The sequence below is a fragment of the Mastigoproctus giganteus genome, chromosome 4 (assembly GCF_048544385.1).
Source record: "Mastigoproctus giganteus isolate SK-2022 chromosome 4, ASM4854438v1, whole genome shotgun sequence".
Taxonomy (NCBI): Eukaryota; Metazoa; Arthropoda; class Arachnida; order Uropygi; family Thelyphonidae; genus Mastigoproctus; species Mastigoproctus giganteus.
In genome coordinates, this window is record NC_143578.1 from 158,436,741 (window position 1) to 158,463,876 (window position 27,136).

Consider the following 27,136-nt stretch of genomic DNA (forward strand, 5'->3'; position numbering starts at 1 on the left):
CAGCTGGTCGAGATGCTGAGGCTTTTGGAATTACTAATGAACTTGCACAGATCGTTCATTTACCTAGAAGATTGCACAGATCGTTCATTTACCTAGAAGATTGCACAGATCGTTCATTTACCTAGAATACTGGAACTGGACGAATACTGGACAATCCCAACCATACAGCCAACACACTTGATTTTTTTCTCACAAACAACCCTTTTAAGTACATGTTCGAAGTGGTGGTCCTTTAGGCACCTCAGATCGCAACTTGGTGATTCTCTTCTCCAATGGAGCCTTTATCTCATGGTTATTCCCAACCTCGTATTGTTTGGCATTACAAGAATGCAAAATGGGATGACCTGCGAGATTTCTTTTCCTTGGTCATATTACTGTTTCAAAACTTCTGATATCAATGTTTGCTCAGATCATGTCAGTTACAATTATTCTTTCTTGGCGCCTCCGTAGTCAGGTGGGAAGGAGCAGCAGTGCATAGCACACGCTTCTTGATTAGACCGGGGTTCGAGCCCGTCACCACCAAATACGGAGGATGCGGAAAGGTCAGGGAATGACCACCGCATATCCCGGAGCAATATGGCCTTAGTTGCTAATGCTCCTAAAAACCAAATAACATAACAATAACAAACAATTATTCTTGTAGGAATGGAATCCTTTATTCCACACTCCACTTAAAAATCTTGTTCTTAATCTAAACCTTAGTTTTTGAATAAATGTGCTATGGCTGTTGTTCAAGAGAAGAACACGGCATATCGAAATTGGCTTGTTTCCAATTCTTCAGTTTCATTTCCTGCCTACACCAAAGCTCACAACAATTGTAAAGCAGTCATTAATCAGTCCAAACCAAATTTTGAACAGGCTAAGAGTAGAAAACTTTCTTCTTGTCCTCATGGTAGCCGAGCATTTTGGTCTCTTGCCAAAGCTATTGGCCGCAAATTTTGCCCCTCTCTGCTCCCACCTCTGTCAAAGCCAAATGGTTCTGTTGTCACTTCAGCCAAGGCTAAAGCTGACCTGCTAGCATCCCATTTTTCTTCCAACTCATGTATTAATGATCTTGTTAAACCTTTTCTCCCACCATGCTTCATTCAATGCCTCCTGTGGTCTTCAGTCAGTAGGATGTCAGGATTTTGGCAAATCTTGATGCTAAGAAAGCTCCAGGTCCTGATGGTATTTCTCCACTTGTTCTCAAAACCTGTGCTCCTGATCTTACTCTTGTTCTTTGCCACCGCCTTTCACTTTCTTATTCCAAAGGTGTTTTTCCTTCTGCTCGGAAATTTGCTCATATCCAGCCAGTTCCTAAAAAGGGTGACAAATCCCTCCCATCCAATTATCGTCCCATTGCAATTACTTCTACTCTTTCTATAGTAATGGAGAAATCAATTAACCACCAACTCTTAAAGTACCTGGAAACCTTCCGTGTGATTAACAAATGATAGTGTGGATTCCATCAGTGTCGATCCACTGGTGATATTCTGGCTTATGTTACCAATTTATGGAAAAGTTCAGTGAAATACAAGCAGCTGCTCTTAACATCTCAAAGGCTTTTGACGTGTTTCGCATAAAGGTCTTCTAAACAAGCTTCCACCTTATGGTTTGCCAACTGTTTTTTGTAATTGGTTATCCAGTTTTCTCTCTGACCACTTAATTAAGGTGGGTAGATGGCTCTGTCTTCTATCTTCTCCACTAATGCTGGTGTCCCTCAAGGTTCAGTTCTTTCCCCCACTCTTTTTCTCTTGTATATTAATGACCTTCTTCCATTGACTGGAAATCCTATCCATAATTTTGCAATGATAGCACATCACATTCCACTTTCCATTTTGAGAAACCTTGCCCTGTTCAATCAGCTTCAACTTCTCGAATATTCACTACCAATTCCTTAAATGCCGATCTCCAGTGGGGCAAAGACAACTTAGTTGATTTCAATCCTTCTAAAACTCAGTCTTTTCTTATCTTGCAAAAAGGATTCTTCTGCTCCTATGCTTATCTTTGATGACACTCCGATTTCTAGGCAGAATGATATACAGCAGACTCTCAATTAACCGGGATACTTCAAGACTCCAAATTAAAAAAAAAAAAAAAAATCAACCAGAAATCAAAAAAATTCAAGTAATAACTACGATAGGTATAAACATATATTTTGCAAGTTGTAAATAAGCGACAAGCGTCATTATAAGTTGTCATTGGGATATTATTGTACCTATTATCGTGCAATCCCTGCAGTCTTCACACCCTGCACTCAAAAAAAAAGAAAAGCAAAAAAGAGAGACCAAATGTTTAGTTTGTTTTCGTGCATCGCATCAATTGTTGTGTTCCGTGCAGCGCAAAAGGACAAAATTTGATTCGTTATTTATATCAGGTATGTCGGATTTTTTTTTATTTAAAAATTGCGAAAATGATGGGTAAATGCAAAAGATTTGTGCTTTCAGTTAAGCAAAGACTTGAAATTATTCAAAAATTTGAAAACGTGCATCTGTTAAATCTCTAAGGAATCATTATAATGAGGATGTATCAAAATGGGAAAACATTAACAAGTATCATGTGGAATTCAAATTTGTCAATAATAATATAGTAGCAACATGTTATTAGTCATTCCCGAGTTACGTAAAACTCAGGAATGACTAATAACATGAAGTTCTGGAACATATCTCTTACTTATGTCGGGGACTTTTGTATTTTTGCATTAACTGGGAAATTGATTATCCGTGATTTGTTTTTTATCATCTATCCCGGAAAATTGAGAGTCTACTGTATCTCTTTTGGGGATTAGCCTCACAAGCACAAACATTACAAATATTGCTCGTGGCACCTCTGTAGCCAGGTGGGAAGGAGCAGCAGTGCATAGCACACGCTTCTTAATTAGACCGGGGTTCGAGCCCGTCACCACCAAATACAGAGGATGCGGAAAGGTCAGGGAATGATCACCGCATATTCCCGGAGCAATATGGCTTTAGTTGCTAATGCTCCTAAAAAAAAACAAATAACAACAATAACAAATATTGCTTCCTCTGCATATATAAAGGTGCCTCCATAGCCGTGAGGGCAGGAGCAGCAGCGCATAGCACATGCTTTTTGATTAGACCGGGGTTCAAGACCGTGACCACCAAATATGGAGGATGCGGAAAGGTCAGGGAATGACCACTGCATATCCCCGGAGCAATATGGCCTTAGTTGCTAATGCTCCTAAAAACCAAATAACAAATAAGCATCTAAAAAACTTGATTTTCTCTTTCACTCTCGGCATTACTTTACTTCCAAACAGCTGTTCACTCTGTACAAATCGCAAATCCACCCTACCATGGAATATTGTTCCCACATCTGGAGTGATGCACCCAAAGCCTCTCTCTCAGGCTTCTAGATTCCATTCAAAAAAGGACAGTTAGATTAATTAATGACTCCTCTTTAACAGTCTTTCTACTCGATGTCTCATAGACGTACTGTTTCTGCTGCATGCCTTTTCTACTGATACTTCCATGGGCACTGTTCTTCTGAATTGGCTTCTATAATTCCCACTCTCTTTCAGAACAGTCCGAACATGTGCCAACATCCATTTACTGTCCAACTTCAAGAAAAGAACCAACTTTTCATCTTCCTCGTTTATTCATTCAATTGCCGTTTTCTGGAACAACCTTCCTACATACGTATTTCCTGAAAATTACACTTCACAGAAGTTCAAATCTAATATCAACAAATATCTTCTTTCATCTTCTCAACCTCCCACCCAAGCACGGTACTAATTGCTATAGGTTCTAATACCTCTCATGTTTGTGGTTTTCATATAAAAAATAAAATATATATATATATATATATATATATACAAAGGGTACTAGGAAAGTTTTGCAATACAGCTTTATTTATTTAATTTTTTCAAAGTAATTTCCTCTACATTCAATACACCTCTCCATCCTCCGAAACCAATCTTTAAACCAGTTCTGCCAAGTTTCACTAGGGAGTAAAGCACACACATTTTCCCAAGCCCGTAGAAGGTCCTCATCACTGGAAAACCGCCTCCCTTTTAGCTTCATTTTCACATGCGGGAACAGTGCAAAGTCGCAGGGAGCAAGGTCTGGACTGTAGGGAGGGTGCTCAAGAAGTTTCAGTCCTGTCGTGGTCAAATATTCGGTGCAGGCTTTGGTGCGGTTAGCTGAAGCATTATCGTGATAAAGGTACCAGGTGTCCATTCTTGACTTTGGCCGCAGGTTCTTCATAGATCCAATGACTTTAGGCAGGCATTGTTCAGTATACCACTTAGCTGTGACTGTCTTCTGCGTGTCCAAAACGACACGTTCCACAATTCCACTCGATTTGAAAAATACAGCTATCATTTTCTTCTTTACAGATCGGGATTTTCTGACAATTACGGGTGTGTGTCGTCATCATCAAAGACCCAAACTTTGTTTTGAGCCTTGGTCGGCAGATCGTAATAGTACAGCCAAGTCTCGTCACCTGTCGCGATGTTGTTCACATACCGAGATTGTCCCTTATCAAACTTTTTTAACATCTCCCTGCACCAAGTCACACGTCGTGTCATCTGCTCTTCAGTCAGTTGATGCGGCACCCAGAGAGAACAAAGTTTCTTCACGTGAAAATGATCTTGCAGAATCGAACGAATTGCTGGTGCATTTAGGCCCAAAGTATCCTCTATCTGTTGGTAGGTCACTCGCCTGTTTTCGTCAAGCATTTTCCTCACAGCAGTAACGTTTTCCTCCGTAACTGACGTTCGTGGCCTTCCCGGCCTCTCAGAATCCTCCAGAGTGAAATTTCCCCTTTGGAATTCTCTATACCACCTGAATATCGTTGTACGATGTGGGCAATCATCATCTAGTGCAAAAGTCATTTCTTCTAAGCACTGACTGGTCTATGGTTAAACCACGCACAAAATTATACCGCAAAACTGTCCTTATCTCATTTCGTGACCACGATGCCATCGCAAGCACTTTACACTCTCACTACTAATGAATAACTGAGCCCATCGACTTGGCGCGGCGGCTACTATGCACGTATGAACATGTCTCAACATGCAGCAACAAGCAGCTTCCTGTGATTCATTGTTGCGTCATATTGCAAAACTTTCCTAGTACCCTTTGTATATAGTAGTAATATATATAACAGTTAAGAAGCAAAATAAGCAGAAAAAGGAAAATAACAAAGTTATAGTATGTGTAATGCTCCAAAATGTGCAGTGCAGCAGTAGAGGAAGCAAAAGGATATAAATAATGTGTGGTTTGTAGAATAAATAAAATGCCTGTGAAAATGGAAATAAAAAGTCCACAAGGTGCCAGAACTAAGAAATTTAAGGGATAGTAGAAAGTGGAAGTGAAGTAGTGGTTAAGCAGGTGAAAGAATTTGGAAAACTTACCGCAAAAATGAACTTGGACTGAGTGAAAAAAATATATATATCCAAGGAAATAAATAAATAACACTATATTCAGATATGGGAGTTCAATTTTAGCAAGAGGTCAAATCAGGGGATGGCAAATATGCATAATCTGAATATAGTAGATGAAAATATGATACATAACCATGAAATTCATCAGGGGACTACTCCTGACAATGTATCAGGCACTGCGTTTCCAAACTAGTATCAGACAAGTTTCGAAACGCCCTCCTATATCTGAATATAATGTTGCCCTCCCATATCTGAATATAGTGTTATTTGTTTATTTATTTACTTGTATATATATATATATATCTATTTCCCCCCCCCCCTCAGTCCCAGTTCATTTTTGTACTAGGTTTTTCAAATTTTTTCACCTGTTTAACCACTACTTCACTTCCACTTTCTATTATCCCTTAAACTTCTCTTAGTTCTGGCACCTTGTGGACTTTTCATTTCCATTTTCACAGACACTTTATTTTACAAACCACACATTTTTATATATATATATATATAACCACTTAGATATTACAAATGTAACATTTTAACTTAATACATATAACTTAAACTAAATTCAAAAATAGCAAAAGCTTAAATTTCCAGTACTCACCTTTGATCGATCTGCAATTGTTATGGTTTGAATAATAAGAGATTGGCTAACTTTAAGGTGATTGGTTTATTAAAAAATTAAGAGGATGAACAAGTCGTAATTGCGGTGGAAACGGGATTAAAATATGCGCAAGGAAGTAGAAGTGCACTGAATCCCTTCCTTGGTTGTCGTGAAGTTCATTAAAATTTGAAATTCTAAAGTGAATAAGCCAATAGTCGTAACAGGGGACTTTGGTTAAAACGTCTTCAGTTGGCAAGTTAAGTGAAAGGGAACGCATATTGTATTTAAGAAGAATTTTGTAATCCTGTGATGCACTTTGCCGCTTGCGGGAATCTCAAATTGGTGAGATTCCAAACCGAAGAAAGATTGAAGGGGAGTTTCGCATTTAAAATGTTTAGATCAGAGTGGTGATGGAACCATTCTATAATGAGGGCTTCGTATTGCAAGATTTTGTAATTGTTTTTTAATTTTAATATGGTGATAGCCGAATCAACTAAGGGGGGGGGTATGGTTGTTGGAGTATAAGTGTAAAGTAAGTTCAGTGCTGGATTGTCCTGTTCTGAAGCCATTGTAGTGATAATAAGCTCTTGCATTAGATGACTGTGTTGAACCGAATTTGGTTGTAGTACTGCCAATGTAACAGGCATTACAATTTTGTTGACATTTAATTAAATAAATAATATTATTCATTTTGCTTGTTGGATATTTGTGTTAAATGTCATTGTCAGTGATTATGGTAGTATTCATTTTCTAAAAAAAATTAATACTACCATAATCACTGACGATAACTTTTTAGCATCCTTTGATGTTGTATCACTATACACCAATGTACATATACTTTTTACCTTACAAGCCCTATGTGAATACTTAACCACCGACAATACTCTTATCAGCCGTACCTCCCTTTCTATAAACAATATTTTAGGACTCACCTCTTTATTATTAGACGCAAGACATTTTAGATTTCATAATCAGATCTTTCAACAAACATTCGATTTTACCAATGGGCTTAGGCATTTCTGCCCCCCTATCTGAAATTTACTTAGCTCCAGTTGAAAATCAAATCCTACAACCTTATCCTTCCGAGATAAAGCTATACATGTGATATGCCAATGATATACTCATAATAAGAAATAAAACTATAATTTAATTAAATTATTTTCCACAAAATTTAATTAAATTCATGACAGACTAAAATACACACTCGAAATAGAAACTAATAAACAAATTAACTTTCTCAATCTCACCATATATAAAACAGGTACTAAACTAGGAACTAAGATTTTTAGAAAACATACGCATACAGGGAAATTCCTACACTTTACATCACACCACCTTCTTAACGTAAAAAATTCTGTTCTCTATAACCAAATCCACAATGCCATTAAATACAGTACCTCACAGTACGACCTATCCAACGAGTTACAATACCTCACAAAAAATTCATAGCCAGAAACTACCCACAACACTTAACTCAACACACTATTTTCATCGTAAAAAATAATATTAATATTCCTATAAAACGCATTACAAATAGCAAAACATGTCTCATTCTCCCTTACCATAGTAATCTTGCAGGACAATTTCGGCAAATATTTGCAGGCACGGACATTACACTTATTTTTTCTACCTACAATAAACTTGGATCACTTTTCAATAAATATAAAGAAACACATAAATATCCAACAAGCTAAATGAATAATATTATTTATTTAATTAAATGTCAACAAAATTGTAACGCCTGTTACATTGGCAGTACTACAAGCAAATTTGGTTTAACCCAGTCATTTAATACAAGAGCTTATTATCACTACAACAGCTTCAGAACAGGACAATCCAGCACTGAACTTTACACTTGCCCTCCAACAACCATACCCCCCCCCTAGTTGATTCAGCTATCACCATATTAAAATTAAAAAACGATTACAAAATCTTGCAATACGAAACTCCCCTTCAATCTTTCTCCGGTTTGGAATCTCACCAATTTGAGATTCCTGCAAGCGGCAAAGTGCATCACGGGATTACAAAATTCTTCTTAAATACAGTACGCTTTCCCTTTCACTTAACTTGCCAACTGAAGACATTTTAACGAAAGTCCACTGTTACAACTATTGGCTTATTCACTTTAGAATTTCAATTTTAATCAACTTCACGACAACCAAGGACGGAGTTAGTGCACTTCTACTTCCTTGCGCATATTTTAATCCCGTTTCCACCGCAATTACCACTTATTCATCCCCTTAATTTTTTAATAAACCAATCACCTTAAAGTTAGCCAATCTCTTATTATTCAAACCATAACAATTGCAGATCGATCAAAGGTGAGTACTGGAAATTTAAGCTTTTGCTATTTTTGAATTTAGTCCAATAAAATAGTACTTTAAGACATACTATAACTTCTAAATATAACTCAAACTTGATAAGAGATACAGAATTCATATAACGTTAACTCCACTGAGCAACTAACTCTCCTTGCCCATCCCCAAGCAGATACGCCACATGTGGACAAAATCTTTAGTTTCCATAAAGAGATAAAACTCTATGATGCACTCCTAACTTCACCTCTAATCCATACTGGAAAAAAATAAAACAATAACAGAGCATTGAACCTTACCATAGTTAGGCACATTATGGCCATGTTGTTCTTGCACCGTAAAGCCCAAACAAACAAAAAGTAAAAAGAGTAAAGTGCAGCCATTATCAACCCACTGCAGGATGGAAGCCTCCTCAACAATTCATGCTGAGGGAAATGGAACATAATCTGCCACGCTGGTCCAGTGCGGGTTGGCAGATCAACCGTATTCAGCAGTCAGGGGCTTGAACCCTGGTCTTCTCAAAGAGTGTGTGCTACTGCACTCCTGCTCCTGCCCACTCGGCTACCGAGGCCTCAGTAGGAGATAAAACTCGATACTGAAATATATATATATATATATATAGTGTTACTACTGCACTGGAATATAAGTTTAGCGTAATATTTTTAAGTGTATTGAAATTGAATCGAAATCATGCATTCGACCAGAGCAGCAAAGTAAAAGGCTCAAGATAGTGGGAGTGCTGTGGCTCGAGGGAGAACTGAGGTGGGTGGTTGTCCTCTGAATCACAGCCTTTTGAAATGTACTGCTTGTTTGATGTTCGTGGAGGTTTATTGGACATGATATTTGCCAAAGAGGATGGCTTTGTGTGTGCTTGATATTAGGAGTGTGAGGAAGTAGGCACTAACTCAGCATTATTATGAGCCTTTATGAGACCTTGAAGAACAGAGTAGATGCCCCAAGGACTTCAATTGGGAACCCATCAATCTATCAGCTGCCCACATCAAAACCAGAGCTTGCACTTGATCATCAGGCGACACATCAGGCAATCACCAAGGCAGAATGTGCTGGTCACACAGGAACTAGTTGTCACACAGGGAAATGGGGAATATATTGTCTCAAAAGGATAGTTGGAACAGTACCAGTGTATGTCTGTCAAGAGCAAAGGTTGATGACGTTGGAACTGGATGCAAAAAATAATTTTGATATCATATACTTGGATTTCAAACCCTTAACCATAATTATGAGAGCTTCCATGGACTTAAGATGGGTAGATATGACCTCAATTCACAAAGGAGGACAAAGAGTGACACAAGTAATTACAGATCTGTTAGTTTAACTTCTGTTCTGGTGAAATTAATAGAGACTGGTTAAAGAAGCATGGCAGGATCATCTAGACAAGACAGCAGTTACAGTTCAGACACAGCATGGGTTTGTTAAGGAGAATTATTGTCTGACCAATTTGTTTGGATAGTATGATGTGGTCACAAAGGAACTGGATGAAAAAATAATTTTGATATCATATAGTTTGATTTTAGGGAAGCTTTTAATACTGTTGCACATGGTTGGCTACTGTACAAATTGGAGCAGTATAGCATTAAGAACAAATTGCTGCTATGGATAAAGGGATGGTTGAATGGGAGAAGACATAGTGGTAATCAATGGACACTGCTCTTCGTGGACTTATGTTATTAGTGGAGTTCTCCAGGGTTTGGTGTCATTATATATATATAATGATATTGATGAGGGTATTTCAGGTTTAATGTCCAAGTTTTCAGACGATATGAAGGTTGGCAGGGTTGTTAATGACAATAATGACAGTATGCTACTGCAATAGCATCTAGAAAAGTTGAGCAGATGGGTTGAGAGGTGGCAACTGAAGTTTAACATTTACAAATGTAAAGTACTGCATATGGATAGCAGTAATCCCAGAGTAATTTATCAACTGTGTGGTACTGCCCTCAGGGTGGTAGAAAATGAAAAAGAACTGTGGTAATTTTGCAGTCAGATATGAAGTTTTCTGAAAACCGCATATAGTCTGCAATAGTGGCTGAGGGTCTCTTGTCAATGATATATCCCTCCAAGCTAGCCGTTTTCCGACCCACCTAACACTGCCTCGATAACATCAGCAAATATTCTTTGCCCCCTCTGTTTAAGTGTACTCTTTATTCCATCCCTGTAGAATCAGTCTCTCCTTTTATCAAGCACAGACTACACTGAGAAAAATTGTTATCCATGAGCCTAGCACAATCTCTCCAGGGCCAAATTGACTGAAAAGGCTCTCATCATATACTCTCTCTCTCTCTCTCTCTCTCTCTCTCCTATCACGTCTGGACAGAATTGCAGACACTTTATTTTTAGTTCCAACTTTAGCTATTTTCATCTTTAATAGAAACTGCTCTTTACTTAACAAGTAGTAAATGAAAACATAAAAGGAAACTCACCTGTTTTTTTTTTTTTTTTCTATTTTTTTCTCTTTTTTTTTTTTAAAGTTACTAGCCTAACTAATCCATTAGTGCTTGCTTACTGAGTGGCACCTCTCTTGCCCTCACATTGTGGGGATGGAAACTTTGAGAAGAATATAACACTCCCATACCAAAAGAGTCAATATGAATATTGCAAAAACTCTAATGCTACAACGCATCCAAGAGAACACACTAAAGTTATTATATATTTATGTAAAAATAAGAAAGTTAAGTTGTTTTAAACATAAGAGAATTTTCTTTTCAGAAAGCCCAGTATTCAACATATATATATATATATATATATATATATATATATATATATATATATATATTGATTTTAATTTTATATTTAATATCGGTATATATAGGGGGTTCGCAAAACTTTTTTCATATTTAAAGGTGTCAGTAGATCTCAGTAGTTTGGGAACCACTGTACTAGCAGATAGGAGTAATAATCCCAAACACTTGGAGAAGTTGTTAATAACAACGTGTTTTGGAGAAATAACAATAGCTGTAATACCCCATCCCCAACCAGTGCCATAGCCAGGGGGGGCAGGTGGAGCGAGTGCTCCCCTATCCTGTTCATTAACTATAAAAAATGACATTCAAACAAACAATTGGCATCTATTTTATCCCTTTGTTCCCCCTCACTTCAAAATCTGGCTACCCTGCTGTCCCCAGCCCTGCCACATGAAGGAAAGAGCAGTGCCTCTTAGTGACCATGCAGCTGTTGGATTAGTTAGATGAGTAATTTTGCTTTCATTTACTACTTTAAACTCTTCCAGCAGAGTGATCCCGAGTGGAACTCTTAAATATGTCTGAGTAAGAACTAATAGAAGAACCAAGGAATAACTGAGTGAAGAAAATTAATATCCAGAGAGAGAGAGAGAGAGATGGAAATATAATACCAACAAGAAATCTTATTGTTTAAATCTAGTTTCGTACTCATCAGTGGCATACAAGGACACTTCTGTATCTGCAATATATGGTTATAGTGACCACGAGACCATCGATTGCTCTAACAGCTTAACATGTGCAAATTGTGGGTGTGGGGTAGAGGACATTGAGCTTGCAAAAAATAATCGAAGCAACAAAACTAATTCAGAAATACAAAACTGAGCACTATACAACATTTAAACAGCAATGCGAACAAGCCAATATATATATATATATATATAGGTGATTCACTACCAGTGCGACAAACTTGCAGGAGGTGTATGGGGCACAAAGATGAATCGGAATCACATAGCATTGCAGAGTCCAAAATGCCTTCGTGAACAAAGAAACAAAGAAAAAGAACAGAAACAGCAACTCGTTAGTGTAACAGAAATCATTTTAATGACAAGTTTTACATTGGCAAAAAGCCATTTTTGCCAATGTAAGTGTTCGAAAGTTCGACCAGAAGGTGTTCGAAAGTTCGACCAGAAGCAGTCACACAGGTTTCACAGCGCCGCCGCATGGAATCCCTAACGTTCTGGAAGATTCCTGGCATGTCTCGAATCTCCCCAGCAGCTACAGAGATGCAAGCGACGAGGTCTTCAACTGAATCAACGGGGGTCTCGTTACACCAATGTCTTCATTTGACCCCAGCAGAAGAAATCCAGGCATGATAGGTCCGGCGATCTAGCAGGCCAGTGAACCGGACCACCGCGACCTATCCAATGCTGTCCAAATGTAACGTTTAGGTGTTGGCGGACGTCATTGGTGTAATGTGGGGGAGCCCCATCATGCTGGAGAAAGATCATGTATGCCCTACCGTCCAGACAACGGGGCAGAAGGTATGGTCCAATGAGGTGGTCTCCAACAATGCCGGCCCAAACATTGACAGAGAAACGGCGTTGAGTTGCATGTGTTCGCGTACCATGGGGGTTCTCCAAAGCCCACAAATGGGCGTTATGTTGATTGAAGGTTCCCTCTCTTGTGAAACTTGCCTCATCCGTGAGCAATACGGGCGCAGCAAATGCTCTGTCTGCCGCACTCTGTTGAAGAAACCAAGTAGCAAAAGTCCTCCAGAGTGGATAATCCACAGGCTCCAGTGATTGGACACGTTGCTCATGGTATGAACTCATTTGGTTTGTTGACAGTATCCTCCATACAGTGGATTGGGAAATACCCAATTGTTGGCCTATCACTCGAGTACTTGTACTCTTACTCAGATTGCCTCCTGCAAGACTTAGGACATTCTCCTCATTGTCTGGCGTACTCATCGTTTGCTCTCGATTGGCGCCTCCATAGCCAGGTGGGAAGGAGCAGCAGTGGTAGCACACGCTTCTTGATTAGACCGGGGTTCGAGCCCGTCACCAACAAATACGGAAGATGCGGAAAGGTCAGGGAATGACCACTGCATATCCCCGGAACAATATGGCCTTAGTTGCTAATGCTCCTAAAAACCAACAACAGATCGCTCTCGATTCATGGTACCTCTCATGAAACAACCAGTCTCACGTAACCTTCTGTGCACACGTGGGAAAATTGTATGATGAGGAGCACGCCTGTGCGGGAAACGTTCCTGGTACAAACGCAGAGCGGCGTGCCCGTTACAGTCCGCAGCTCCATACGCGAGGTGCATGTCGGCCAGTTCAACCTCGGGAACCGGTTCACAAATGCTGACTTCCAGCAGGATCGCTGTTCACGTGACCTCCTGTTCAACATCCTCTACCGCATGACGAAGGCATTTCGGACCCTGCAATGCTATGTGATTCCGATTCGTCTTTGTGCCCCTCCTGCAAGTTTGTTGCACTGGTAGTGAATCATCCTGTATATATATATATATATATATATATCCAAACAGTGGGAAAGCATAAATCAGTTAAAATCCAGACTTAAATATCTGAACAAGTCATTTTCACCACAGGTTAGAACAACAATAAATTAAACTCGCAGAAACAGTAAGAAAACAACAAACATTCCAATTTCATTTCCTTAGGCCAAACATCCCCAAATCAGCATAGTAACAGACTGAGGTTATCCTGCAATCATCAAAGCAGTTGAACAACTGAACATAGAAAAGATAAACATGACCAAATAATCAATTCAAGGAACAGTCACAGAGGAAGAAATGGACATGAATCGCATTTCTTCCCAAGGAAAAAGAAAGAATGACAAAGGTAGAGAAACATAAGACTACTTCAATTCAGAAGAAAATATAAATTTCTAAGAAAAAGCAAATAGTGGATCAATTTGTTCAACAGAATTGTAGAGGACTATGTGCAGACTATGATGATGTTGTTTACCTAATAGCACACCATGCACCACTATGCTTTTGTTTCCAAAAGACATACTTTAAAGAACAAAACATTCCCTCAACACAAAAATAATAATAAAATAAAATTAATCAAATCCATCTGAAAGGGGATCTTAGAAGTGATAGCTGTAATAATATTATTAAGATTTAGAGTAACCATATGTTCAGCATACTACTCACCAGGACCCAATATACTATTTTAAGAAATAAATCAACCTATAGGGAATTTCTGACATCAAATAGAAGAAGATAAATTATAGAAAGAATAATAGACTAGCATAACCTTTCTCTACTCAGCAATGATACGGATACTTATTGTCAAGTAATTGAAAAACCCATACAGCTCTGATCTTTAGTCAATGATCACCACACATTGGTGGAGGACAGAGGAGAATATCCACCAAGATTGTTTAGGTGGGGGGGGGGAATAAAGCCGCAGATGCACCTGTGTGGCACCATCAGCCACTAGCTCTGAATTGTGTTCCCACACTCAGGAGAGTGCCTGCATTGATCCTACCCTGATCTGGGGTTTGCAAGGTGGAAGCATGACTCTCTGCAAATCCTGCACTTAGATTAAGTGCTGGCACGATCCTGCCCTTGGGGGTTTGCATGATCCTACCCTGTTACAGAGTTAGCGTGGAGCTTGTCCTATCATGTTGGGATGGTTGGTTCTTCTGATTGTAAGCACTGCTTGTGCAAATGCCGATATGACTGTTCATCCACTAATAGGATATGTTCCTGGTTTTGTGGGGATCTCTGTATTTCAGTATTTAGTTCGTTAGTCTTATCCGTGGCTCTTCATAGGATGGTCAATGATATAACGTGTTCCCAGATTTCCTCTTCACCTCATGGGTCATTTTCGATACTGAGAGCCGTAATTTTCTGCTTAAATGGTCCTTGACCAGTTAGTAAGAAGGTGACCTGTAGTCCGTCCAGGGGAAAACCAGGGAGGAGGCCTGGGGAAAGTGAAGTTGACCGTGAATATAAACTTATAGGTGATTCTACCTTTTTGATGTGATTCCATGATTCCTGCCATAGATTTAACTGGAACAGTCCTCAGCGTGCTACCCCAAGGTACAGTGGTGAACATCCTGCTGTAACCTGGAGGGCAAGGGTGCTGATGGTACAGCATGCCCTGGTCATAGAAAGTAACTTGTAGTGCTTTATTGAATTCCAGTTTTCACATGTTCCTCTCCACGGAGATTTTGAGACACCAGAGGCTCCATAGCATACTGTAAGTACATATACAGCCTAGTAGATCAACATCAGCACCTTGGTCTTAAGCCCCCAGTCAGCTCTGCTAATGCACCTAATCATGGCTACATATATTTTAATTTTTGTTGCGAGATACTTCAGGTGAGGAAAGAAAGTTAACCTGGAGTCTAGGTAGAGACCAAGGTATTTTACCTCCTCATACAGCCATCTATTTTAATGGTAGGAGGTCTGATTTGCAGTTTCCCTTTGAGAATGATGGATTTAGTTTGCTCTCCAGAGAGGGAGAGATGATGAGTGGAGGCCAAATTCTGGAACTTGGTCAGCACCTGGTTAACTGTGATCTCCAAGGTCACTCTTGTATTCACTTGGACGACAAGAACCAGATCATCTGCGAAGGCTAGTGGACCCCCCCCCATGGTCCAACCCCAGGAACTCATCCAACACTGCAGACCAGAGGAAGGGCGCAAGGACTGAGCCCTGGGGGCAACCCCGGGGAACACTTCTTGCAACACTGATACTTGGTGGTGACTTGTATCTATCCTTCTGGGAGAAGAATACAAGTCAGCACTAAGTAGGTGCTGGTGGTAGGCATTCCACAGTTGTAGAGGCTGTATGGATTTTTGTTTGGCTCCTAGGGATTCTTGGCCACCACAACCTGTCAAAAGCTCCCACAAACTTGACCATGCTGGCAAGAAAATATTTGTCATTGGTCTCTGTGGTGCAAGTGATGAGTTTGTAGAGAACTGTTTTTAAACCAAATTGTTGCAATGAGGGTAGTTGCTCATCAGAATAGATAACTGTGGTCTAGATAAATGGTAAAGTAGAAGTTGTAAAGTAGAAGTAGAAGTCTCTCCAGTTGTTTAGCTAGTACTGAAGAGAGTACTATAGGTCTGTAGAGGTTTATCAGGATTTTTGGTATAAGCTTGGGGGGGGGGCACCTTCCAGGTAGAGGAGAAGGTACCTTCAGCAAGGCATCTATTAAATACATCAAGAAGTTTGTTGGGGTAGCTCTCCACAAATCTCTTTACCACATCCACCTACAAGAAGTCATGTCCAGGGATCTTGCCTTCCGTAGTCTTCTTTAGTGCGGTGTTCCACTCTGTCTGGGTGAACAGATGCTCAGATTCCCTGTTTGTATAAGATTCATTGCTGTCCATGATATTTTGCTGCTCTTGCAGAAGTGAGCCTGCTTCAGTAGGAAAGAGTGCATTAAGCAAATTATTTAGGGAGTCTTCCCAGGAGTAGGTGTGTGTGCGTGTGTGTGTGCGTGTGCGCGTGCGTGTGCGCGCGTGCGTGTGCCATCTGGTTTAACTGTAGTGCTGAGGACTTAGTCCCTGGGAAATTTGTTCGTAACTATGCATATTGCATAGTTACGAACAGTGGTTTCAACAAGCATCTGCCACGAGGTCCTCTTGCTTCACCTGATTTCAGCTGTGTAAGAGTTCCTTAATGCGATAAGCATCTCTCACAGCTTCAATTTCACAGATTATTGAGTGTACCCATGCTTGTTGGAAGTTCTTGCAGGTTGGCACTCTACCAGGGTACACTGTAGCGGTATGGTTTTCTTTTAGGAGATGGCTGGGTGGTGCAATATCCTCTCCCAGTCAGCTCTCTTTGTGCAGTAACAGACAACATCCCTAGGTGCTGGTGGTAGACATTCCACAGAGCAAACAACCTCAAATGACAGAGTGATCACTCAGTGGTCCGAGTTTGTCCAGGCTTCTCTAACAGACTAGTTGATAAATTTGCTGGGAATTTTTGAGGTGGCCAAAGTGAGATCAATGGTGCTTACTCAGAGGGAGCCACTAAGTGGTTGGGTGACCAGTCTGCTCAGAACACATAATTTAGAGGTTAAGATATAATCTTCCAGACGTTCACCATTTCTGTTACCAGTTCGATCTGGAGTTAGACTGCGCCCAAGAGTAGAACAACAATTGGCATCAGGTGCTCTATAGCCCCAGAAGCTTATGCACCATTAAACCTCCATAACACACACACACACACACACACACACACACACACACACACACACACACACACACACACACACACACACACACACACACACACAATTGGCATCCAACAGATCAGTAGTCTTCCCCCAGGAAGGAGATCTGAAGCTGTATAGTTGCTGTGATAATGGCAATATCTTCTCCAGGGTGGCTGTACAATGACAAGAGATGCAAGGAGCTCATAAATGTTGAGATTTGGGCACAGGTGCTGATGGATGTGCAAAGTGGAGTGATCCTTGTAGCAATAATTTCAGTGTTCCTAATAATGGCAGTCCATGGTTGGTTGTCAGTACACTGCATAACCTTGAAGGAGGTGGGATAGTCCATCACACCTCCCATGTGGGTGTAGGGCTCCTGTAGGAGCAAGACATCAATCTATTCCTCCTGCAACTTGAGTGTTAGTTGGTCTACCACTGCTCTGACCCTTTGTGCATTTAATTGAAGAAGTTTTATCACTTGTGTAGGAGTTATTGTGGAGTCTAGCCATAATCTATCCTTGCTTGGTATGATTTTTATACTTTTTGATACACCAGACAGGATGGGTCTCATATAGAGTGGTTGTGCAGTGGCCTAGCACTTTTACAATTCGCACAGGATGCTGGCTGCTATCTGTCAAGGGCGCCTCCGTAGCCGGGTGGGAAGGAGCAGCAGTGCATAGCACACGCTTCTTGATTAGACCGGGGTTTGAGCCCGTCACCACTAAATATGGAGGATGCGGAAAGGTCAGGGAATGACCACCGCATATCCCGGAGCAATATGGCCATAGTTGCTAATGCTCCTTGAAACAAAAAAACAAACAAGACAAACAAAGCTATCTGTCAGGGCAATTTTTAAACTTATGGCTTTTTTAGGCACAGTGACCGCATGTGGACTCATGTGGGTTGTGTGACCAAAGCACAGTCGCCTATAGATTTGGGTATGGCAACATATTCTCTCTGTCCGTGACTTCCCCAGCCTACAAATACCCTATTCTGGTTGGTAATTATCTGCCAAACTCTTGAGGACAGCTCGACAACCCAGTGACAGGAGAGGGGGGGGACTTGGCTTTGGTGTGATACTTGGGGATTACATCAGTGGCAAGTTCTTCCTCTGTGAAAATGACTGCTGAGGTTCTTCAGGAAGAGTTCCTTCCTTGGTTCCTCCAGTGTGTAACTCTGGTCAATGTCAAAGATAATGATTGAAGGGCCTTCCTTTTTTGGTGCCTCAGCTCTTAAACCTAGGGTAGTAATGCTGTGGTTCTTGAGAATAGTTAAGACCTCCTCCCTGGTGTCAGTTTCAATGATGTTCCGGGGGTTCTATCTTGCAAATACTCTTAATGTTCTTCATTTGGTTACTTAGATTCTTGATAAGGATTTCCTTAATAGCGTCACTAGGCATCCTCAACCAGCTTGACAAGTATGTGTGACTCCAGATGCTTTCTGGCCCTCCCCTTGGTGGGTTGCCCTTCTGCTGGTAACCTCAACGCAGAGGCTACTGGTGGCTCCTCAATGCCTCTGCAAAGGAATGGGGCATTGTAGCATTTGGTTCCCATTCCTGATCAAGTATGTCAATTTTGGTTTGCAGCTTCTCGTTGTCAATGTGCAAATTTAGGACAATGTTCTCCATCTTGAATGAATAGATTAATTATGTTGGCTCTAATGGTAGCTGTTATCCTGTTGAATTTTTTTGCCATGTACCTTTCGAGGATCCCACAAATGGCAAGAAATTGGTGAAAAGGCGATCAAGTCAGTGGTGGCACCTGGTCCTTGGACTCTTTGTGGTCTCTGGAGCCTTCTTGTTCAGATTTGTTGGTTGTGTCTTCAGTTCCTTCTTCAAGGACATCCTTCTGTTAGGGAGAGCATGAATCCGGCCCTGGAAGGATTGTGCAAGGCTCAAGGGGTAGAATTTTTTTCAGCCTGGTCTGTACTTGTTAACAGGAGAGACTGCTTCTACAGGGATGGGATACACTTAAATAGAAAGGGTGCAAGAATATTTGCTGATGCTCTCGAGGCAGAGTTAGGTGGGTCGGAAAACTGCTAGATTGGAGGGATACAAGGATTAATAGATTAACAGTAGCCACTGGCAGAGGTGAAAGTGATTCTTGCACTGCTTCTATTGGAATGAGCCACAGCCTGGAAAATAATATGCAGGATATTTCAGAGACTGCTGGGAATCATTGGGGTACAAATAAACACATAGGTTGTGTTAGGTTAGCTAAGAAAAAGAACAGGTGCATGTATACTTGCGTGTACACCAATGCTAGGAGTTTAGTAAATAAATTTGATGAATTTGAGGTATTGCTAAAAACATCAAAGGCAGATATTGTGGGGATTTCAGAGATGTGGTGTCACACAGATATAAGGAATGCAGAACTGGAATTTGGGGAGTACAATGTCTACAGAAAGGATAGACAGGGTAGGAAGGGAGGAGGGGTTATGCTATTAGTTAAGAAATACATAAAATCCAAGGAAGTGAAGCCAGTCGACATTGCTGGACAGTGCAGTGTCGAGTCAGTTTGGTGTGACATAAGCATTGGGAGATCAAAATTAAGAGTAGGAGTGTGCTATAGGCCTAATGACTCTGATGAGTATAATAAGAAACTGTACGGGGAAATAGAGTGGGCCAGTAAATCAGAGTCTTATAATGGGGGATTTTAATTTCCCAGATATTAACTGGAATTTGGGGGCTGGTCACTCACACACTAGCAAGGCTTTTGTGGATTTATTGGATGATTGTTTTCTACATCAGCATGTTCTGGAGGCAACTAGAGGGAGTAATACTCTTGAGTTGATTATCAGTAGTGATTCTTCATGCATTAAGAATCTGCACATAGAGGAACCACTAGGTGGCAGTGATCACAGTGTGCTGAAGTGGGATTTACTCAAAGAGGTAACTACCATCAGGGGTAAAGGGAAGGGTTATTCCTTTCGTAACGGCGACTACGATGGACTGAGACAGTATTTAAATTCTATACAGTGGGACCAACTGATGATGATACCAACAGCAAATTCAAAATGGGAAGCATTCAAAGAACTTATCTTGGAAGCTACTAGGATTTACATACCAACTAAGAAATATTGTTCAAGGTTTAGGCCTAAGTGGATGTCAGATGAAATAATGAGACATATGGCAGAGAAGAAAAATGCATGGGATACATACAAATTAACACATGACACAGAAGCCTATGATAGATACAAGTTGATCTGTAACCAAGTTACAAAGGAGGTTAAGCAGGCGAAGGCAGATTATGAGAAATCTTTGGCAAGGGATGCAAAGAAAAACAGCAAAGAGTTCTTTACTTATGTAAACTCTAGAAGGAAGGGGATGAATCAGATTGGTCCACTTGATATCGATGGGTCAACTGTTGATGATCCTGCGCAGGTAGCTAACAAACTGAATGAATATTTTTCATCGGCATTCACACATGAGGAGTTATTCAGCAAGGGGAATGCCAGAGGTGTATTCAATTCTGGCAGTAAGCTAGAGAATCTTGTAATAACTGAGAGTAAAGTGGCGGAGAAATTGTTGAAGATAAATACAAGAAAGGCACCTGGGGTGGATGGGATCTATCCAGTTATATTAAAGGAGGCAGCAAAGGAAGGAAGCAAACCCTTAGCCATAATTATGAGAGCTTCCTTGGACTCAAGGGAAGTACCCATGGACTAGAGATGTGCAAATGTGACCCAAATTCACAAAGGAGGATGAAAGGGCGACACAAGTAATTATAGACCTGTTAGTTTAACTTCTGTTCCTGGAAAATTAATGGAGGTGCTGGTTAAAGAAGCACTGCAGGATCATCTAGACAAGACTTCAGTTATAGCTCAGGCACAGCATGGTTTTGTTAAGGGGAAGTCTTGCCTGACCAATTTGATTGGATACTATGATGTAGTCACAAAAAAAACTGGATGCAGGGAATAACTTTGATATTATATACTTGGATCTTAGAAAGGCTTTTGATACTGTTGCATATGGAAGACTGCTGCACAAATTGGAGCAGTGTGGCATTGGAGGCAAATTGCTGCTATGGATAAAGGGGTAGTTGAGGGGGAGAAGACAGAGTGGTAATCAATGGACACTGCTCATCGTGGACTAATGTTATTAATGGAGTCCCTCAGGGTTCAGTATTGGGTCCATTATTGTTTTCTGTATTTATAAATGATATTGATGATGGTATATCAAGCTTAATGTCCAAGTTTGCAGACGTTACAAAGGTTGGCAGGGTTGTCAAGGACACTACTGACACTATGCTATTACAACAGGATCTGGAAAGGTTGAGCAGATGGGCTGAGAGGTGGCAAATGAAGTTTAACATTGACAAATGTAAAGTACTACATATGGGAAACAGCAACCCCAGAGCAACATATCAACTCTGTGGTACTACGCTGACAGTGGTAGAGAATGAAAGGGACCTGGGGGTGGTTGTGCAGGCAGATGTGAAGTTCTCTGAGCAGTGCAGACGGGCTGCAAGAGTAGCTCATGGTGTATTGTCAATGATATATAGGAATTTTTCTAGCAGGGATAAGTAGGTGATTATTCCCTTGTATAAGGCAATGGTCAGGCCACACCTAGAGTACTGCATACAGGTCTGGAGGCATCATTTCAAGAAGGATGTATAGATGCTGGAATGAGTACAGAGAAGGGCAACAAGATTAGTGAATGGAACAATGGGGTGCTCTTACGAAGAAAGGCTTAAGTTTTGCAAATTACAGTGTCTGGGGACTAGGTACCAGCGAGGTGATCTGATAGAGGTGTATAAAGCCTTGAATGGTTTGAGCATGCTCAATGCTGATGGGATTCTTCGTCTTGCTCAGAGTAATCACCTGAGAGGGCATAAATTCAAATTGAGGAAAGACAGATGTAGGAGAGACGTGAGGAAATTTGCCTTTAGCCAGTGAGTGGTTGGATGGTGGAACAGACTTCCATCCCTTGTCGTGGAAGTTGATAGCCTAAATAAGTTTGTCTCAGCTGGACAGGCATTTCGAATGAACAGAGGGGTGAAGTGGAAGTGGTTATTTTTTATTTATTTATTTATTTTTTTTTTTTTTGGCTGATGCTGCATAAGCTTGCTTTCTTGCATCAAATGCCTCTACTAATGCCAATGCTAAATAATTCAGTAGTCCTCAACTGTTGAAGTTGTTGATTATGGCAGAAAAAAAGATGCAACAGAAAAAGCCATCCTCTTCAAAACTACCAGTTCAACCAAAAATCAGTGCAGTTCTGAATTCCACCATTTAAAAAAAAGAACAAAATAAAGCTTGTAGTGCCTTTTTCCATGACCAGACTAGATCTAAACTTTTTTGGTATGAACACATCCTACACACGAAATTTGGAAATCTTCATGTGCCTTGTCCCCCCCCCCCCCGGATGTTGACAATTACTAAGGAGAGAGCATTTCTATCTTCCACTAATCTGAACAGTTCTTCTATTTTTTGTATGTTAGTTCATCATTGGATGTTATGTAGCACGATATTCTCTTCCTATCAATTCTCAGTATTCCATCAATCTTGCCTTTTATTATCAATTGAGGTAGATAATATTCCTCTCATCATAGAAGGTGGTCAAGGTAAGAGATGGAAGTTATTAATGTTCTTTCTGTTCTTGCTCTGTGGAGGACCTTGTTTATTAAGTCCATCTGTGGTATTCGTAACATCCTGTGCTGTATCCACATTTTGAATGCCTCTAGTCAGTTCAGGAAACTTGCCTTGAAAGTCCATGTCAGCACCATATAAAAGTATGGACCAGATGTAACATTTGACTATACATTGTCTTAATTTCAGTTTGAGGTTGTCATTTCAAAGAAGTGACCTCATTTTCTTGAAAGTTGCTCTGGTGATTTCAGTGCAACTTCATATTTATTTTTCAGGTTCTAGGTTCTCCGTGATAGTGCTTCCCAAGTATTAGAAATGACTGACACGTTCAATGGAATTTCCATTGAGCGAAAGGTCTACATTTTCATACTGTTTGCGGCTAAATATCATGAACTTGGTTTTCTTTTCATTAATATTGATTCTAAGCTCTGCCCCAGTCGAACTGATCCTATTGAAAAGATGTTGGAGACCTTCAGTGGTGTTGCAAAGAATGTGATTTGTTGGAGTACAGGTTGACCAGGAGAGGTGAATGGATGCAGCCTTGTTGGACTCCTTGTTGAATGCTGGTGTTGTTTGTTCCTAATCCTCCGGCTCGGACTGTGACTGTCTGACCCCCCCCCCCCAATATAAATTTTTAGTAATGCGGATATCCTTTCCATCTAGATGGGACTCATGGAATAGATCAACCGCTTGTGATGCATATGTTGAAGGCCTTCTTGTAGTCTATGAAACAAATATGCCCTTTTGTTGGTCAAGACACTTTTGGAGAAGAACGTTGATACTAAACAATGCCTTGTGCATTCCTAAATCCCAATTGAGCATCATCTAGATCAAACTCACATTTAGTTCTTATTCTTGAATGTATTATCTGAAGAAAAACCTTCAAGTTTTTCAATTTTAGAGTTACACACGCGTGCGCGCGGATATAAATTTAAATTGTAAAAAAGATGATTGCAGAATAGATATGAGTATTTGCATTCAGCCTAATACCTGATTGTTAGAATATACTTCCACTTCTTCCCCCTGTATTGTGGAAGTGCATAGTTGTAACAAATTAGGAGGAATTATGGGGAAATGAAGTGAGTATTAAAGTGTTATATTTAGATGGCACCATATGCTTCTTGTGTAATTTTGCTGATACTAATTAATTTTTTTACAATTGTTCTTAATAGGCTTTCATGACTGGAAGGCTGAAAATAAAAGGAAATATTATGCTTACACAAAAGCTCAATCAACTCTGGCAAGAAATTCTTAAGAGTGAAAGAGCTGTGGAATTGCCTCTCTTAGCTCCCATTCTCTCGGATAAGGTAAAATGAATGAAGAATATCTTTTGAAATATATGTTCCTTTTATTATGTATAAAACTACAAATATAAAATTTGTAGCCAACCAAATGCATTTGATTGGCTACAAATTTTAAAAATTACTGCAAAAATTACAAATTGGCTACCAAAAAACACCTCCAGGAAACCACTTACAAGAACTAATTCAGCAGTGGAATATGCATCTGACTAATACAACTGAAACCCATTAGAACGTGATTCTGCTTATAACACGATGCAAGCATGGCTCCCATTTATCATCGGTCGAAATGTGTTTTTAGTCACTGAAGACCAACATTTTGGATTCTTTGCGAACACATGGTGATATTTTCAGTTTGCAAATCCGTGATATGCATTATGCTATGATTTCCGTAAGAACAATAATAAACGACTTGTAACTTTATCGCAGAGTGTTTGAACATGTATTTGCATCAATCGCCAACTGTCAATTTTTCTTGTTTCTCAAATTGTAAGTTGTTATTTTTAAAATATAAATTTAAAGAAATGTGTGAAACTTCAAAAAAAATGGAAGAAGTTTACTGTTGAAGAAAAAATTGCTGCTCTTGATAGAATCAAGTCTGGAGGAGTCCAGCAAACTCAAGTGGCTAGAGACCTTGGAGCGAATGAATCTACAGTGTGTGGATGGAAGAAAGAAAAAGAGAAACTTCATGATGCAGCCAAGTCTATGGAAACGAGCGATGGACTGCAACGAAAATGCTTGCATCAACTTTAAGACAAACAACTGGATAAAACTGTGCTTCAGTGGTTTGTTCAAAAACAATCTAAAGGCACGTGTCTATCTGGACCCCATCTGCAAACCCAAGCTAAAAAATTACACATTGATCTTCGTGGAAATGGGGCCACAGCATTCACTGCAAATAATGGAGGGCTAACGTAGCATTAAATAAATGCTATATCAGGTGAAATACATTCAGCGAATGATGAAGCTGCAGGCTCTTACCCTGCCCAGCTTCAGAAAATAATTGAAGATGGTGGCCAAACCGCAGAACTAAAAAATTACACATTGATCTTCGTGGAAATGGGGCCACAGCATTCACTGCAAATAATGGAGGGCTAACGTAGCATTAAATAAATGCTATATCAGGTGAAATACGTTCAGCGAATGATGAAGCTGCAGGTATATAACTGTGATGAGACCGGACTTTGTTACAAAATGTTACCCAATTTCACTCTGGCTTGTAAGAACGATGCTCAAAAAAACACAAGGCTTCAAGCAAATGAAAAACAGAGTGACCGACTGTACTTTTCTGTGTAAACCAAACAGGAAATCACAAACTAAAGCTGCTTTGCATAGGAAATGTGCATATAACTCTGTGTGATAGCTACATCTGTCATTGGGAAAATAGTCCCTGGAGAATCAAACCTTTCAAAAACCAAAAACTGCATCCCACTCATGCCTTTGGCAATGTAAAAACTCTGTATATTTATACTGACAGCTCTAAAAGTGACACAACTGTGGGAACTGCTTTGGTCCTACCAACATCAATCTCTCATTACCACAGGAATGCAGTATCTTCACTGAAGAACTATGTACCGTTAAGATGGCTTTGACGTTTCCTATTAATGATTTCAGTCCAAAGACTAATCTATACAGACTCTTTATCATGGCCCTTCAATATAATTTTCACTTTTTACACCATTCTAAAAACAAATAAGATCTAAAATATTGAAACTCAGTAACAATAAATACTTATTCTGTTGGATCCTTGAGCACACTAGCAAACCTGGAAATGAGTGTGTAGATGAAGCAACAAGAAGCCCTCTGACAGGGACCACTTCCAGATTCAGTATTCAGATTATAAATCAATCATATGCTACATATACAATGAAAAGTGGAGAGAATTTTGATATAACCAGTTTATAACAGGTTATAAAACATAATCTAGAGCTGTGGAGATCCAGCTTCCAATCAAATAGGCAAAAAGAGGTTGTACTGCCCAGGGCATGTTTCTCACACGTCTTTTTATTGCTAGGAGATGATTCCTTTTGCTCTGCGATTCATCACTAACTGTGAAACAGGGTCCTGAGCTGGATATCATCTCTCTCTCTCTCAGGGTAACTGAGAAGAAATTTTCTTTTGGCTGGTTCAGCAAAAGCCTCAGGCTTTCTTGAACCATATGGCTAATGATGATGATAATAATAATATACTCATTATCAGTCTGCCAGATCCAAATAATTCCATTCCCTCTCTAACTTAGAAGTCCCTTTGGCTCAGTAATATTATTGGGGACGACTCCGATCTAACTGAGTTTTTCAACTATCAGTCTGTCAGGTAACTCATTATCAGTCAACAAAAAAACTAAATAATGATATAATTAAATACTCTGTGTCATGTATAGGAATTGCTGTAAATAAACTGTTGCAAGTAATATTGAAGAAGCATGCAGGGGACTGCATGCAGGCAAATATTTAAAATCAAATTACCTAATGAAAAAAGAAACCAATGTACATTCCCTGGGTAGTTTCTACACTTGAAGCACAACAACCTGGAAACACTGTGCAAAGTATGATAGCGTTTAAATATGTAAATCATTATTTGATTACACACTTTTTTTTTTTCTCCTATTCTGTAAGTCAGTATACAATTGGAGATGTAGCTTGCTGATCTCAGAAATGTATTGAGTTTCCCCTCTTGAGTTATTCTGGATGTTTTAATCCTGCACAAGATGCATATCATGTTATTTAGAATGTGGCTTAATTGCTGATGCACCTAAAAACCAACAGCAGCAGGAAGTCAGTATAATAATAGTAAATATAAAATTGTTTTGAATAATGTCTTTCTTAATGAAAAAAATAGGTAATACTAAATATCTTGTATTTCTGCAGCCACTTGATCCAAATCTGAAGAGTGAAACTTGTTTTATTGAATTAGCCAAGAGAATTTCCAGAATGCCTGAGCTGATTGCAAAGCTACAAGCTGTGTATGAGTGGAATATTACCAAGGCAGATCAACCAGTTACACAGTGGAGTAAGTTCATGTGATTTAACTTTTATG

The 27,136-nt window shown here is 39.8% G+C and overlaps 1 protein-coding gene across 1 annotated transcript in view; it reads left to right on the forward strand.

Moving 5' to 3' along the window:
* Positions 1–27,136, forward strand: part of Mfe2 (peroxisomal Multifunctional enzyme type 2) — a 741,845-nt gene that overhangs the window by 679,018 nt on the left and 35,691 nt on the right. The window contains exons 28-29 of the mRNA XM_090372984.1: positions 23,972–24,106; positions 26,968–27,109. Coding sequence (XP_090229110.1) covers positions 23,972–24,106; positions 26,968–27,109 — 277 coding nt within the window. The remainder of the gene's footprint in view (positions 1–23,971; positions 24,107–26,967; positions 27,110–27,136) is intronic.